The sequence below is a fragment of the Lithobates pipiens genome, unplaced genomic scaffold (assembly GCF_037356315.1).
Source record: "Lithobates pipiens isolate NorthernLeopardFrog02 unplaced genomic scaffold, aLitPip1_a1.2 Scaffold_19, whole genome shotgun sequence".
NCBI lineage: Eukaryota > Metazoa > Chordata > Amphibia > Anura > Ranidae > Lithobates > Lithobates pipiens.
The window spans coordinates 124756898-124773704 of record NW_027507764.1 but is presented as its reverse complement, the minus strand read 5'-3'; the positions used below and the strand labels follow the sequence as shown (position 1 = coordinate 124773704).

Genomic DNA, 16807 nt, shown 5'->3' with positions numbered 1-16807 from the left:
TAAAATATTCTCCCCAGGATTTTATGAGATTGCAGGGGAAGGCTTTTTTTTTAAACAGACAAATGTATTGTACAGCGCATGCACACGATGAGCCATGTAAAATGTTGTGCTCTATCTCGTGCATGCACAGTGCAACTATATTTTGGGTTGACCCCAGATATACACTTTTAAAATGGCAGCACAGGAGTGTAAGGAAATGCAGCAAAGAGGCTGCGTGATCAGTACTAAACTATAAGGAGAGGCAATTCTTCAGGTTTAGGAACTCAAGTTGTGTTAAAGATATATGTCCTAATACAGAAACACTGTGGTTCATTTTTATTTCTCAAAAGAAGTACCGAGAATTATACGTTTTTGAAAAGCCTTACCTCCCATGTCTGTGACAGCCGACAGACAGATGCTGTGTTCAGACCCATTATAATTGCAAAGAAAGAGTTCAAATTCCTTTGAGCTTTACAACTGTTAGGAAAAGAAAAAGAATGCATCACTCACATTTTACCACACACACACCGTGCTATTTTATTTTTCCTATAACTAAAAGGAGCCCAAAAGTGGAGAAATATGGGAGCTGAAATTGTTGTTGTTTTTTTTTAAGGTATCAAGCCTGTTGCTCTGATGCTTTCCTACAACAAATATGCAGGCCAGGATTCCTGACTTCATTGGTGCATACTGGTTCAAGGACAATGGTTTAAAAGGTAGTAAAGCAAGCAAAAGCATGTCAATCCCAGGAGCTTGCACAATTAAAACCTAAGTTGACAGTGGCAGGTCCCATATTTCTATCTTCGCATGTTAGGTCCTTTGTTGCATCTAACTGTATTTTAGGCTCTGCCTAATAAAACCATGGATGTAGGTTAACCAGGGTACACTTTACCGAAGTTTAATTAAACAGTACAAATCATTTTTTTCAATTAAATGCTCAGCTGAATCACAGGCATAAACAAATAATTTGCCATTCAGCACTGCAGCAGACACAGGAGATGGACACTCCTGGAAGTGTCACTTTCTGAAGAGACTTTGGCTCTGCACGGGCACTGACAGGGCACATGCCAACAGAGTGAGCAGAGAGATGATTGGCTGAAGAAAATTTAAAAATTTTTTGGTAGGCTGAACAGTTCCTATACTATATGTATTAATATTTCTGTGTGGAGTCTAGCTTTAAAACAGAATACAGTATTACTTGGCTGCACTAATTGTAATGAAAATTATGATAAATTATTCCCGACTAATAGAACTGGATGCTGATGGATGGAGTCTGGAAACAGTAAATCATCAGGGAGTCCGGTGGAACCTGTTAAGACCTCAGAATTATAAATAGAAAGAGGCACTCCTAAGCACACTTGCTGATTCATAAATAACACGCATGGCCTATAGATTTTATTCCAGCTCGCACATACACCCTGAGGAATTCTTTGCATAAATGCACAGTCTGGAAGAGAACAACAATTAACTGCTTTGAGACAAAGGAGTTCTGAGATGTTTTACCACAGATTTGGCTTAATTTTTCTACAAAAGAGAAGAAAATGTGGCAGGAGGTAACCAATCACTGTAAATTTATATTTCTATCTGAAAATTTCTGTATGAGATTCACAGTACATGGACACTGTGACATGGAAACTAGTCTCCGGTGAGAACGTTTGAAGTTCAATGATAATCATGACACGAGTTAAAGATGAACCCAGGCAGATGTACAAAAACGACATTTAGGCCTCATTTACACGCGTATATTGATCTGTACATTGAGGCTGCTACCTTGTTTCCCCGAAAATACGACCTACTCTGAAAATAAGACCTAGCGCTATCTTCCAGGAGGGCTGCAATATAAGTCAGACCCCAAAAATAAGCCCTAGTTTGGTGCCGCGCAGCTTGACGCTCAGCTAAACTCCTCCTCTCAGCTGGGAATCTCGCCCCCCCCCGCCTGCATTGCTCAGAGCAGGGAAGACAGCTAGGGGCGGGCCATGGAAGCTCCGAGTAGGGCTCAGCTGATCTCTTCTTTTTGGGATCTCTGCCCCCTCTCTCTTCACTGATCATAGCCGTGGAAGACGGCTTAGGCGGGCCATTGAAGTGAGTGTAAGCGGAGGATCTCACCCCCCTCCCTCTGCAGTGCTCAGAGCGGTGGAACAGCTCAGGCAGGCTATGGAAGAAGGTATTTGCACCGTTTCATTGCAGAAATGCACGCCTTTTACATTATGTGATCCTGTAAAAGAGGGGATTCTGTCATTTTGCAACCACTGGGAAGATAGAACCATGCATGGCAAGCCCTACCCCGAAAATAAGCCCTAGTGGGTTCTTGGCTGACAAAATGAATATAAGACTCTGGCTTATTTTCGGGGAAACAGGGTATATTTATTAATAACTTTAAAAAAAAAAAAATAATTTTTTTATTTTGTTGTGCTAGAAAATACCTGTACTTAGCTGCTCTTTCTCACTAGACTATGATTTGGCTAATAACTAATTAACCACTTCCCATCTGTGCCAATTCTGGCACTTTACACCCATATGTAAAAATCTCTTTTTTTTTGCTAGAAAATTACTTAGAACCCCCCAAACATTATATATATATATATATATATATATATATATATATATATATATATATATATATATTTTAGCAGATGTCCTATAGAATACAATGGTGGGTGTTGCAATTTTGTATTTCACACTGTATTTGCACAGCGTTTTTTTGGGAAAAAAAATTATTATGAGAAACAAAAAAAAAACACTGAAGTTAGCCAAATTTTTTTGTATAATGTGAAAGATGATGTTATGCTGAGTAAATAGATACCTAACATGTCACGCTTTAAAATTGCATCTGCCTGTGGAATGGCAGCAAACTACGATGCTTAAAATTCTTCAAAGCAAAGAGTGGCACAGGAGGTCTGGTGACAGAATTTTTGCTCTCGCTCTGACGTCAATACCCCACATGTGTGGTGCGATCACTGTTTACATATGTGTGCGGGAGTAACGTATGTGGTTGCATTTGCGCATAAGCACGGTGGGATAGGTTGGGCTTTACATTTTTTATTATTAATATTCATTTTATGCAAAAACATTTTTTTACACTTTTCTTTTTTTTGGGATTAACTTTACTGCTATCACAAGGGATGAACAACATCGTTTGTGACAGCATGGGCCGTGACAGTTTCTCTTGGTGAGCTGGGGCCTATTAGATTCAGCGGATCAGACAGATCAGACAAAGATCGGTCTGATCAGCTGCTTTCTTGGCTGCTGGCGGCCAGGTAAACAAAGAGGGCGCAACCGGAAGTGACAAACTATTCATCACTCCCTGTTTCCGGGGTTACAGAGAGAGGGGAACAACGTCAGTTCCTCTCTCTTCTCTGTTCAGGGCAACAATTGCCACTGGCTGCATCGCTCCCCCAGGCTCTGCGATGTTTATTTTACCCACAAATGTTTGTGTGATCTCTTTGCACATCTTGAAAAATCCCTGTTACCCGTTACGTTACTGTGATAAAACACCTGACCATATTTGGTCAATGACACTGTAATTAGTCAATGATGTCACCAGCATCCCCAGCCCTTTGTTACATACAGCTAAAGGCTGGGGGATCCCATGGCTACAGCTGAACGGGCTGGGGGCCTGCTGGGGGCCAGTTTCCTGTCAGCCTGAACCTTAGCACATTCTTATTCATCTCCCGGGCGGTATGATTATTTCTGATTTTAGGTGCTGAAAGCGGTACACTTATTTTGCATGGAAATTTGGCGTTTTATATTGTAGGCCTGCAATTCTTAGGAATAACTCTCTTAAATCTGTTCAAACCAGAGTCTAGCAGACATCCCGGGTATGATAAAATGTATAATATAATAATAATAAAAATTATTCAATAATGTAATCAAATCCAAAAACACAGAAATTTGCTAATTTGCAGAATTGTCGCTGTCATTAGATTTAGTGTTTGATGACAAATTTCCCCACAAATCGCTATCGCTCAATTCTGCAAGTGATTCTAATTTATTATCGCTGTTTTCTAGTTGGTCTAAAATCACTTTTCACATAAATGGACAGTTTTTGGTTGCTATGGACAATCTCCAAATTCCAGGCAGAAAAAACAGTATTTATAATATAAAAGTGCATGCAGGGCACTGCACAGACCACTAGGGACAAAGGGGGTGTGTAAGATTACAGTACTGTGTGTGTTTTGTGTGTTTTTACTTTTTTGAATTTGGCGCCGATCTCTGCTCTCGTGCACCGTAACGTCACAAGGAACGGAGCTCGGCGGCACTCGGGCACTGTGTGATACGAGCGGAGGACAGCTCGATCACACAGCGCGGAGGACATCACTGGATCCAGGGGACAAGGTAAGTAACCTCTCCCTGTATCCAGCGATGCGATCCCGAGTCTGGCTTGGGGTTACCGCTTATGGTACTGAAATCCCAACCCGAGCCAGACTCTGGGATCACCGCTAGGGAGGTTAAACCAGTTTCCAGCAGGTTCAGGCCAAATGGAGTTCCAACAGTAATTAAGCTCTAAAAATCAAAAGCAATGTAAAGACTGAATTAGGATTGAACATGCTTTATCTGAAAACTTCTATAAATATATATCTACTGTTTAAATAGCACCAAGGGTGAAGCATCCAACTTACTGAGCGGCGATCTTGATGAATTTTTTCACTAGCTGCACCCGTTTCCCCAGCTGGCTGCACAGCAGGATCTCTGTGGCTACCCAGAGCTGGACCTCATTACATCTCTGCAGCAAAAAACTCAGATTCAGTGTGTTCTCACTCTTCCCCTGTCTGCTGAATGTGAAGTATATCAGCTCTTGCTGCAATACAAGCAGATTTACCAAGGTCAATCAGGTAGATATAACAAAAAAAAATATATACAATTTATCACAAATATAGCCAGCTATTAAATAACATTCTGTACCCAGCAAACTGTGCCATCATCACCAAATTCCGAAATACAAATAATCAGACTCAACGGTGTTTAAATCCACAGTGCTATTTTATTTTATTCTTGCACATGTTCCAGGCTTGATCAGAGAATAATGTCTGTCTCTTGGTTAGTACATATACCTAGAACAGATTTTAGGCTGACATCACATTGGTGATTTCACTGCTGAAGACACTTTGCCAGCAGCAGAAGCACTTGGGGGGGATGGGGAGCTTTAAACAAACCAACAGCCACTACCCCCCTGGTTGGTCGCCCCCCCCCCCCATTGTTCCCAAGCCCACCCTTTTTGAAGCCAATTAGAGCACCCGGCTCTAATCACGTGCTTTGAAAAAAAAATAAAACATTGGAATCCATGCGTCCGGCGCCCTGCATGTAGATTAGGGGCCGGGCGCATGGATGAGGGGGCGGCGCCCTGCACCCCGTATGTATGGGCCACCACTGCATTTAATTTTGCAAGTGAAGGGAAGGGAAGTTTCTCTTAGTTGGAGAATGAGGTGAAACTCTGCTGACTTTTATCATCCAATCATGTGCAAGCAAAATACATTTTTTTTTCTATTTTCCTTGCATGTGATTAAAAGTGAATTTTCCCCACATACACTAAGCTTTGGGGAAATGTCTTATAGTGCAAATTCCTTTTCTCTGGTTTAGCTAGTGAAGAAGTAAAACCAGTAAAGGAGCAACACCATAGGAGACATTCTCTGGAATTCATGAAGACTGGTGCACACAGATTTTGCAAAAGCATCCCTCGTGTTTCAAAAGTGGTGATCTTACCTCATGAATTGAATTGAAGAGACTCCAGTCAAAACTGGTCAATTCCAAAGCAAGATCCCAGGTGTTCATCCCCAAGATTCTAACAGATCTGCTCTGCAGGGATTCTAACAGATCATTCTCTGCAAACGGGTTCTGAAAAAGACAAAAATCCTACATAAACATTTCTTCTAAAAAGACAATTAAAACAGAGGCTGTTAGCAATAGCAATCCAGGCTGAGTGGATTTTATTTCCTCTTCATGCTTCACCTTCAGCGAGATTATTCAGTCAATTTAGGGAAAGGCCTTGAAAGCAAAGGAGTGTGATGAATTGACACTCATTGAACAAAGCACTCTGGTCGGAAATTCAATTATAAAAAACTGACCAGGCAGACAGCATAATGAAAATAAGTATAGCGCAGGTATTCATTAACTCTCTAAGTGCTAGGCAAGATGGTACAAATAATTGGCAACATGGTTTCCTTTGTGAGGAAACAAAACATAATATCAATAATTAAAGATGTAATGTAGTAAATATTCAGGTTCACCATAACCTTAAAGTAACAAGCTACTGCTCCTCTTAGACCCCCCCTTTCACACAGGTGTCATAAGTTCAATTACATTTATGCATAGAAAAAAAAGAATAGCATTTACATCAGTTTTATATCCATTTTGAGTTCAGTTAGCTCCGTTTAAATCAATTTTTTCATCCGCCTGCCAGCATCCTTAATAACCTTGGCCAGGAAAGGGGGGGGGGGGGTGATTGTATACCCGGCTCCCCTCCCCCCAAACCATACCAAGTCACATGCCCTCATCATGGGGGAACACCTGGTCCTATGTTGATGAGGACAAGAGCCTTTTTTCCACTGCCCTGACCAAGTGGTTGCGGGGACGCGGTGTATTATCAGAATATGGATACCACCCCCAGCCACACATGAATGGGTAGGGGTACCTAGTTCCCCTACTGATTTACCCCAAAAAAATAATCAGTCAATAGTAAATAAGAAACACAAAGATAGTTTAAAAAAAATCCTTTACCAAAAAAAAATTGACATATATGGTCAATGGCATCACTGGGCGAGCTACCCCTTTTTTTCAGTGACGAGGGAAAGCAGAGTTTTAGTTAGTGGGAGGTAAGTGATTGAACAGTCAGGTTTGGCGTATTTTCTTTTTTTTTCATGCAGGTCAGCAGCGTTGTACATCATTAAAGACGATGAGGGACATTTTTTTTTATAAAAGACTTGTCAAAAACTGCCTTCAGTGTTTTTTTTTTTCAATACTGACAGTTTTTTTGGGAGAATGAGTAGGGGTACTATGTACTCAAACTCATTCACATGTTTGGGGGGGCCCTTTGTTTTTTCTAGTTCCTCACTTTTCCTGGCCTGACAGGCTGCATGATCTGAAAAGGGTCTGGTATTGATTTTGTGTGGGGAGCTCACACCATTTTTTTATTTTCAGCATAAGGGCCCCCAAAATCCATACCAGACATGTTTACATCTGTTTGCCCACAGAAATAAACTGTTGCCTGTTTTTCTTCAGTCAAAGGATGGATTAAAAAATATAATGGACAGACCGAACGCCTGTGTGCAAGGAGCCTTAAAGCTACAGTTTTTTGAAATACATGTGAATGTGATGGACTTAAAGAGAGCTGTCCTGTCCTTTCCCTGCTGCTGAACAGCGTTGTGGGATTTAACAGCTTTTGTGGCAGAGAAAATCCTGTAATTGATCAGATTCTTCCCCCAATCACAGATCATGTTACAAGCAGCGTAATCAGTCAAATAACATGGAGGAAAGGGCAAGAGGGGGCGTGTCCCTGTCAAATCATCCTTAGTGCAGCTGAGCCAGGAGACCTGAAGTTGTTAACCCCCACAGTGCCAGATACTTAGCAGCAGGAAAGGGCCAAAACAGTCATGCAGTGAAGATTGCTACAGAATCTAGCAGCCTGCACATTGTGAGACATACTTCATTACAGGTAAGTAATGTAACAAAAAAAAAATGTTGCTAGCTAGACTAAAGCTTTAATGATAAAAGGTGCAGATTTTGGAAATATTATTGTGTTGCCATATATTGTTATGTCAGGATATTGTTCATACCCATTAACGAAATCAAAATTCTGGTTAGTGCTCCATAACCTTGATACATTCGTTCACCTTCTGGCCTCATGCATGGACATAGTCAAGGAACTACCCAGTAAATCCTTTTTTAATTCACAGTATAGAGATATTATCCCATATATGATTTATAAGTTACACATAGCACTGGTTGGAAAAAGAATGTTTAATTACTATGAAGACACCACTATTATTTCCTTTGTTTCAGAAGTCATAAATGAAACCCCTTGTTATCTGTGTGTTTTTGTAGAAGCTACATCACTTACCAAAGTCTCACTCTTCCTGTAAGTGTAAATGCGACTTGATGACTCCAGTGACTTTGATAATGCCATTTCTGTTGGTAGAAGTTCATGTTTTTCTATGGAGAGAATCAAGCACTGTTTAGATTTTGATTAATTAAACTGCTAAAAGTAAAGAACTTCTGTCTGACTTTAAAGCTGTATAGGAATTAAAGTGTCAATTTACTAAAGTAGAGGCTGTTCATTTGGAAAACTAAATTGAAATTTAATTTGGTTTACTAAGTTCTCTGGAAGTGTGTTCACTCTAAATGTTCAATCATATGCAAGCAAAACGCCTGTTTTTAGTTCAAGTTTTCTTGCGCATGTACGGAAATTCTGCTGCAAAAGCAACTACACTTTATTTACTAAGCCAGGCACCCTGGGGTGGGAAGAGTGCTTTGGCACATGCCTAAAAATGACCCGAAAATTGTAGCTAGTGTGTGGATCAAGCCTGCCATTTAATTATGCAAAGCCAAAGGTTTTAATTGTAAATCATTAGAACCTTCTAGGCATCTTAACAACTAATGACATCATCAGTTGATAAGGAGGATGTCAGATGCGGCAGAATATCCTTGTTTGCCCCTCCCCCTGCTACACTTTATCAGCACTGGGGTCCCATTAGCTGAGTGAGAGAGAGAAACTGAGGGAGAAGAGAAAAATTGGAACACTGGTCATTCCCAGCATGCAAAGGTGTTTTTGCTTTGGAAGAAAAAATCACCTCTAACATTGGGTTTTGAATGTGTGTGATGTTGCTGTTACATTTTACATTTGTTTACATGTTTACATTTTAGAAATGTGCAGAATTTTAAAGGGGTGCCTTGACCGACAAATGGTTGAGAACAATGTACTAAGCTATGTAATTTTTCACTTTGCAAAGTGAAAATCCACTGTTGTTAGTCTCCTCATTAATAACACAGTGAGGTTGATTTACTAAAGCAATTGAGAGTGTTCACCAAGCAAAGTGAATGTTCTCTTTGCAAAATGTTCAAAATGTTGCAAAATGTTCTTTGCAATGTAAATGTTAATGAATAACGTGATGCTGTATTCACTTTGAAAGTCCAATCTTACTAGCAAAAATCCTTTTTTTTTTTTTTTAACTTCCCTTGCACATGACTGGGTGTTCAAACTTAACAAAGGATCACACTATTTACTAGCATTCACTTTTGCATTGTAAGCAGCCTTTATTCCTTTAGTAGATGAACATCACAGGCTCTGTAGTTTTCTGCACTCCCAGTGCCTGGCCAGCTATGAGGATTCCCCCACAGTAATAGTGAACAGCTGCATTCTTAAAGTGGAGTACCACCCTCATTTTAAACTTTGCACCTCTGCATTCGTGGTCCCTTTAAATGTTTCCTTGGACTCCCCTTTTCTTTTTCCTTAATATAAGTACCTTATTTTTAAGTTGAAAACGTCATCATTGATTGGCTCCTGGGATATGAGTGTCATCAATCCCAGGTGTCAATGGACATCCCCTTGTAGCATCGCCTGGCCACGCTTTGAACGATTTGCTCATGGAAGGTGCATGCTGGGTAGCCAGCAGCATAGCATCCCAGAAGATACAACGAGGGTTATTTACTAAAGGAAAATCCACTTTGCACTGCAAGTGCACTTGGAAGTAAAGTCGATGTAGATCCGAAGGGGACATGCAAGGAAAATAAAAGACAGCGTTTTAGCTTGCACATGATTGGATAATAAAATCAGCAGAGCTTCCACTCATTACAGATCTACCCCTGTAGATTTAAAACGACTGCACTTCCAAGTGCACTTTCAGTGGAAAGCGGATTTGCCTTTCGTAAATAACCCCCAATGAGTGGGCTTCAGATGCACACAGTGAAGATGGGAGCGAGTTTTTTACAAAGAAATGAATTAAAAAACCTACATTTTCTAATAAACCTGTTGTGTATAGGATTAGTTGAAATCATCACAGGGATTGTTTTTTTTGTAAAAAACAAATTGAAACTCTGCATTCTGTATATCAAGCTGCATGCAAATGTAGCAGGTAATAGGATTAGCTAGCAAGATTTTCAGGGCTAAATATATGTAACATGCCATTGGGGTCGGTCAAACAAGTTAATAGTATGTGACAAAATCAATAGAAATTCATTGCAAGGCCTTGATGAAGACCCTGCAGCCATTGACAGCTCTTTTGAAAGTATAATCATTATTTCAAATTTGCCAACAAAGCAACACATATGTATTAGTAGCTCTTGTTTAGCAGGTCTACCACCTGTGTAGTACAACAAACAGGTTAGATTCATTGCTCTGTAATCAAGGGCAGCAAACAAGATTGTTTTAAATGATTTAGTCTCTAGGAGTTATATATGTTTGGTGTGAGCTCGGGGAACTGTGTTGGTATATGAAAGGGAAACAGTACTCTGGATACAGTGATATTATTGTACAGGGAAAGGAAGATGTATAAAAAAAAAGTATTAGGCAGACATACTTCTATTCAGTAACATGCTTTGTTGAAATTTGTGGGTGGAGTCACAAGAAGATGACATATTGATCTTTTTACGAGATATGTGAAAAAAGGTCACTGTGGTGAATACAGGAATTAAAACTACCAGTCAATAAATACATATGTATTAAGTTAGTCAATAAGTAGTTAAAAAAGGCTCTTAGGAAAGACTTACTGCATTCAAAAGAGGATGTAATATGTATTGGTATGAGCAGAAAGCTTAAAGTGGTATTAAATCCAAAACCAAAAATGTAACATATTGCAGCTTACCAATCCTTAGATGTGGTGGCTGCATTAGTATTTTTGTAGGTGTTTTCACATGGTGATCTGGCCAGTAAAACACCTCCTGTAATAGAGTGCCCCCACTCTGATGAAGGAACACAGGGGGCATCGTTGGACAGTAGCACTGTCAGTCTGGTTGAAGAGGAGTGTTAGATGTACTAGCAGATTTAAAGAGGGATTCCACCTACAAAAAAAATATTAAAAGCCAGCAGCTATAAATACTACAGCTGCACTCACCTGTCCCGGGTTCCAGCGATGCCGGTAGCCGAGGCCGATCGATCTCTCGGCTGCTGCCGCCACCATTCTAGGTGAGGGAATCAGGAAGTGAAGCGAATCAGCTTCACTTCCCGGTTCCCTACTGCGCATGCGCGAGTCGCGCAGCGCAATAGGAATTGTCCGCGCTGTCACTGGGACCCGTGTGTGTCCCAGCAGACAGCGCGGCAGGACAGGAAATGGCGTAGACTCCCACGGGAGTCTATGCCCGGAAGTGGGTGTAAATACTTGTCTTTGACAGGTATCTCCACCCCCCTCCCCCCTGAAAGGTGCCAATTGTGACACCGGAGGGGGGGAGGGTTCCGATCAGCGGAGGTTCCACTTTAGGGTGGAACCCCGCTTTAAATACAAGAACAAATTTAGCCCAAATTCCATACTGCAGTTACACAAGCAGTTATAGCAACAGTTTTTTTCTTTTGGGATAAAGCTTTTACATGAATAAAAGCTGATCATACCCTGCCAGTGGTAAATGTAACACTCTGATACATTTGTAAGAGAGCTTGTTCTATTAATAAACAGCCACATCCAAGAATTTGTAGTCTGCAGTATAATACATTTTTGCTTTTGGGTTTAATATCACTTTAAGGCCTCATGTACACTGGATATTTTTGGACGTTTTTACAGCAGCTGCTTTTGCCTTTAGATTATTTTTCCTGCAGTCAATAAACTTCCCATCATGTTATCCTATGTATCCAAGCACACATAGGCTGTTATCAGCGGTTTTTGGCTGGGTCCTTATTTTGGCTTTAAAAAAACCCAAAACTAGTGGGTTCTGAGAGGAGTTTTTCAGCTGTAAAAACGCTCTAACGTCAAAAAACCACTGATTAACGGCGATAAATGCTCAAAAAGGTGTCTCACGCTAAAAAACGCTAACGCGGAAAAAATGCTAGGAAACCAATATTGCAAAAATGTTGAAAAACTCACTGCAAAGCTACTGGCGTTTTTATAACTTTATTTTAACGTCATGTGTGCATGAGGCCTAACAGTTAAAGCGGAGGTCCACCCTAAAATGGACCTTCCGCTCATCGGATTCCTCCCCCCCTCCGGCGCCACAATTGGCACCTTTCAGGGGGGAGGGGGGTGCAGTTACCTGGACAATCCAGGTAACTGCACCCACTTCCAGGATAGCTCTCTGCGGAAAGGGGCGTAACTTACGCCCCTTTCCGCAAGTGCCCCGCTGCCTGCTGGGAAACACACAGATCCCAGAGGCAGCGGGGACCGTCCTCATTGCGCAGCGCGGCTCGCGCATGCGCAGTAGGGAACCGGGAAATGAAGCCGAAAGGCTCCATTTCCTGATTCCCATACCCAAGATGGCGGCGGCAGCACTCGAGTGTCGATCCAGAGATCGGCTTCGGGTGCCGACATCGCGGGCGCGCTGGACAGGTAAGTGTCACTATTTTAAAAGTCAGCAGCTGCAGTATTTGTAGCTGCTGACTTGAAAAAAAAAATAAATAAAACGCGGAGTCCCGGCGGACTCCCGCTTTAAGTCTTCTTGAATATAAACACACATATATTTATATATATAAAAACACATACAGACACTCACACAGACAATGACATTACATTTATATGATACCCTCGTCCTTATTTGTTACTGATTTGTCAAAGGTCGCATAATCCATTTAATCAGGAAGGTCTAGTCTACTTCAACTTGAATGGTGAACTGAATACTCATATACCAGAGTGCTTGAAAAAAATAGGTGTTAAACCATGTTCTTCCAATTATTCTTCAGCTATGAGTTTTCATTGTGGTTTTGATCTTCATTGGTTGAAACAACTTAATAAAGCACTTTTTCTTTGCATTTTATATCTATCGAATCAAGGGTGAGAATTTTATGATAACGCTTGGTTTAATAATTTCAGAACAGCTGGTAGATCTAGACAGGCAGCTGAGCAATTATTTACTTTTTCTGTAAAGCTGCTACCTGCCTCCTGTCACTGCCATGTTTAGATTTGTGGTAGGTTTTGTTCTATACTCTTTTCACATACATTAGAGATTGGTAAATTAACACTGCATTATGACACCTGCTTCCCTATCCCTAATTCTACTGGAAAACTAGGCTTGTCTATAGAAAAGAATGCTTAGGGGAATTTTGTTTTGTGTGTTACTGCTGTAAGCTAAACACTTACAGATGAGCATAAACCTTTGTAAGCAAGGGGAAGCACTTTGCACTGCATGCCTGCAGACTAATGTTTAAGAGAAGTAGTGGGGTGACTAGCTGTCACTATGGCAACAGCCCTCTACTTGAAATTCTGCACATTAGTTGCAGTCACACAGCTGAGCACTACCCCTGGGGCAGATGAGTACCTGCGCTAGAAATTGTCAGCCATTATTCTTCTGTGACACCAGTAATTGTGGAATTAGCATGGAATTGGAATTACCCCCAGAAAACGTGACGGTGACCAAAGCCAGGTCCTCTTCAGCATGCTGTATCCGCTCAGCCACTATCTTCAGGATATCTTGTACAGTGCTGGATACCTTTGTCCTGATGCTGACGTAGGCGTGATCTGTTATGTAGATTAGGCAGAAAACTGCACAAAAAAAAAGGGAGGGTGAAAGGGTGAGCATTCCATGAAGAACTCAGTAAAACGCTGCTGCTGTCAGCTTCTGTGTTGCTGCTATGTATGGTCAATAGACAGCACACAGCCTGACAGTCTAAACAGCAGCATGGCTGCCTAAACCATCCGTGTTCTGGAAGATAATATGCCCACTAATATCTCTTTACGATGGAAGTCCAGCAAAAATGTAGCACTGTTTAAGAAATGTTTAAGAAAACATTTCCTCTACAAGAAATTGCTTTTGTTGGGTATCTTCTATGTAAAGCAAGCACAATGTTCTAGCAACTGACTGTTTTGTGAGCCCGAATTTGTTGGTCTAACCAGTTCCCGACCACCTGCCACACATATACTGTGGCGCGGCTCTATTGCACAAAATCACATACCTGTACGTGAATTTGATCAATAGTCACTGGAGGGGACGCTCCCCACAGAGACAGAACGGCCGTCTGCTGATGTAATACAAGCAGACTGCTGTGCTGTCAGGCATGGACACTGATCTAGTGTTCCTGCTAATCAGGAACACAGATCACCATCTCCATGCAGTGAGCCCACCCCCCCCCCCCCCCCAATAAGAAAGCACAATTAGGGAATACACTTAACCCTTTGATCACCCCTGATGTTAACTTATTCCCTGCCAGTGTCATTTATAGTGTCAGTGCATATTTTTAACACTGATCACTGTAATATTGTCCCTGGCCCCAAAAAAAGTGTCAAAAGTGTCAGCTAGGTGTCCGATCTGTCAGCCAAAATGTCACAGTCCCGCTAAAAATCAATGATTACCGCCATTACAAGTAAAAAATACAGTAAATAACTAAAAATGCCATAAATATATCCCCTATTTTTTAGACGCTATAACTTTTGCGCAAACCAATCAATATACGCTTATTGGGGTTTTTTTCTACCAAAAATATGTAGCAGAATACATATTGGCCTAAATTGACGAAGAAATTTGATTTTTTTACATTTTTTTATTGGATATATTTTATAGCACAAAGTAAAAAATATAGTTTTTTTCAAAATGGTCATTCTTTTTTTGTTTATAGCGCAAAAAATAAAAACAGCAGAGGTGATCAAATACCAAATACCACCAAAAGAAATCTCTATTTGTGGGGAAAAAATAACATCAATTTCATTTGGGTACATCGTCGCAAAACAACAGCACAATTGTCAGTTCAAGCAACACAGTGTCATATCACAAAAAACGGCCTGGTCATTAAGGGGTAAAAACCTCCTGGGGCCGAAGTGGTTAAATGAAAACTGCATGATGTGTGTGTATATATATATATAGACTGCCTTTACACACATATGAACATTAATGGCACCCCAGTCTTAGTTTGTAGGGTTCAATATTCAGTTGGCCCACCCTTCGAAGATATAACAGCTTCAATTCTTCTAGGAAGGCTGTCTATTTAGGAGTGTGTCTATGGGAACTTTTGACCATTCTTCCAGAAGCACATTTGTGAGGTCAGGCACTGATGTGGAGGAGAATGCCTGGCTCGCAGTATCCGCTCTGATTTATCCAAATGGTGTTCTATCGGGTTGAGGTCAGGACTCTGTGCAGGCCAGTCAAGTTTTTCCACCCCAATCTTGATCATTCATGTCTTTATGGACTTTGCTTTGTGCACTGGTGCGCAGTCATGTTGGAACAGAAAGGGGCCATCCCCAAACTGTTCCAACAAAGTTAGGAGCATGAAATTGTCCAAATTGTCTTGGTATGCTGATGCCTTAAGTGTTCCCTTCACTGAAACTAAGGTGCCAAGCCCAAACTATGAAAAAAAACCACACCATAATCCCCCTCCACCAAATGACTTGGACTAGTGCACAAAACAAGGCCAATAAAGACATGGATGAGTGAGTTTGGAGTGGAGGAACTTGACTGGCCTGCACAGAGTCCCAACCTCAACCCGATAGAACACCTTTAGCATGATTTAGAGTGGAGACTGCATGCCAGGCCTTCTCGTCCACATCAGTGCCTGACCTCACAAATGTGTTCCTGGAAGAATGGTCAAACATTCTCTTAGACACATTCCTAAACCTTGTGCACAGCCTTCCCAGAAGAGTTGAAGCTGTTATAGCTGCAAATGGTGAGTTAACTCAATATTGAACCCTATGGACTAAGACTGAGATGTCATTAAGGTTCATGTGCGTGTAAAGGCAGATGTCCCAATATTTTTGGTACTATAGCGTATGTAATGTATTGGATAGAGTGGGATCCTCTTTCAGGTTTACATTATCTCACAAAAGTGAGTACACCCCTCACATTTTCATGTGACAACACTGAAGAAATGACACTTTGCTACAATGTAAAGTAGTGAGTGTACAGCTTGTATAACAGTGTAAATTTGCCCCTCAAAATAATTCAACACACAGCCATTAATGTCTAAACTGCTGGCAACAAAAGTGAGTACACCTCTAAGTGAAAATGTCCAAATTGGGGAGCTACAGTTCCTTGAGGGAACCATGAATGCCAGCATGTACTGTGACATAATGAAGCAGAGCATTATCCCCTCCCTTCGGAGACTGGGCCGCAGGGCAGTATTCCAACATGATAACGACCCCAAACACACCTACAAGATGAACACTGTCTTTCTAAATAAGCTGAGGGTAAAGGTGATGGACTGGTCAAGCATGTCTCTGGACCGAAACCATATTGAGCATCTGTGGGGCATCCTCAAATGGAAGGTGGAGGAGCGCAAGGTCTCTAACATCCACCAAATCCCATAATGTCGTCAGGAGTGGAAGAGGACTCCATTGGCATCCCGTGAAGCTCTGGTGAACTCCATGCCCAAGAAGATTAAGGCAGTGCTGGAAACTAATGGTGGCCACACATAAGATTGACACTTTGGGCCCAATTTGGACATCTTCACTTAGGGGTGTACTCACTTTTGTTGCCAGCGGTTTAGACATTAAGGGCTGTGTGTTGAGTTATTTTGAGGGGACAGCAAATTTACACTGTTATACAAGCTGTACACTCACTACTTTACATTGTAGCAAAGTGTCATTTCTTCAGTGTTGTCACATGAACGGATACAATAAAATATTTACAAAAATGTGAGGGGTGTACTCACTTTTGTAAGATAATGTATATAGATATCAGTGCCTTTCTCAGTGACCACCAGAATAAGAAGTGAAGGGAAATCATCCCCATGAGAACAAAGTGTTTCAAAGCCTTCCCCATTCTATCGGAAAAAGGA

General features: G+C 41.2%; 1 protein-coding gene across 1 annotated transcript in view; it reads right to left on the bottom strand.

Moving 5' to 3' along the window:
- The window catches only part of RAPGEF5 (Rap guanine nucleotide exchange factor 5), a 437226-nt gene that overhangs the window by 23004 nt on the left and 397415 nt on the right, over positions 1-16807 (bottom strand). Inside the window, exons 17-21 of the mRNA XM_077491236.1 lie at positions 13437-13586; positions 8030-8121; positions 5677-5808; positions 4596-4774; positions 366-456 (exon numbers count right to left, since the gene is read on the bottom strand). Coding sequence (XP_077347362.1) covers positions 366-456; positions 4596-4774; positions 5677-5808; positions 8030-8121; positions 13437-13586 — 644 coding nt within the window. The remainder of the gene's footprint in view (positions 1-365; positions 457-4595; positions 4775-5676; positions 5809-8029; positions 8122-13436; positions 13587-16807) is intronic.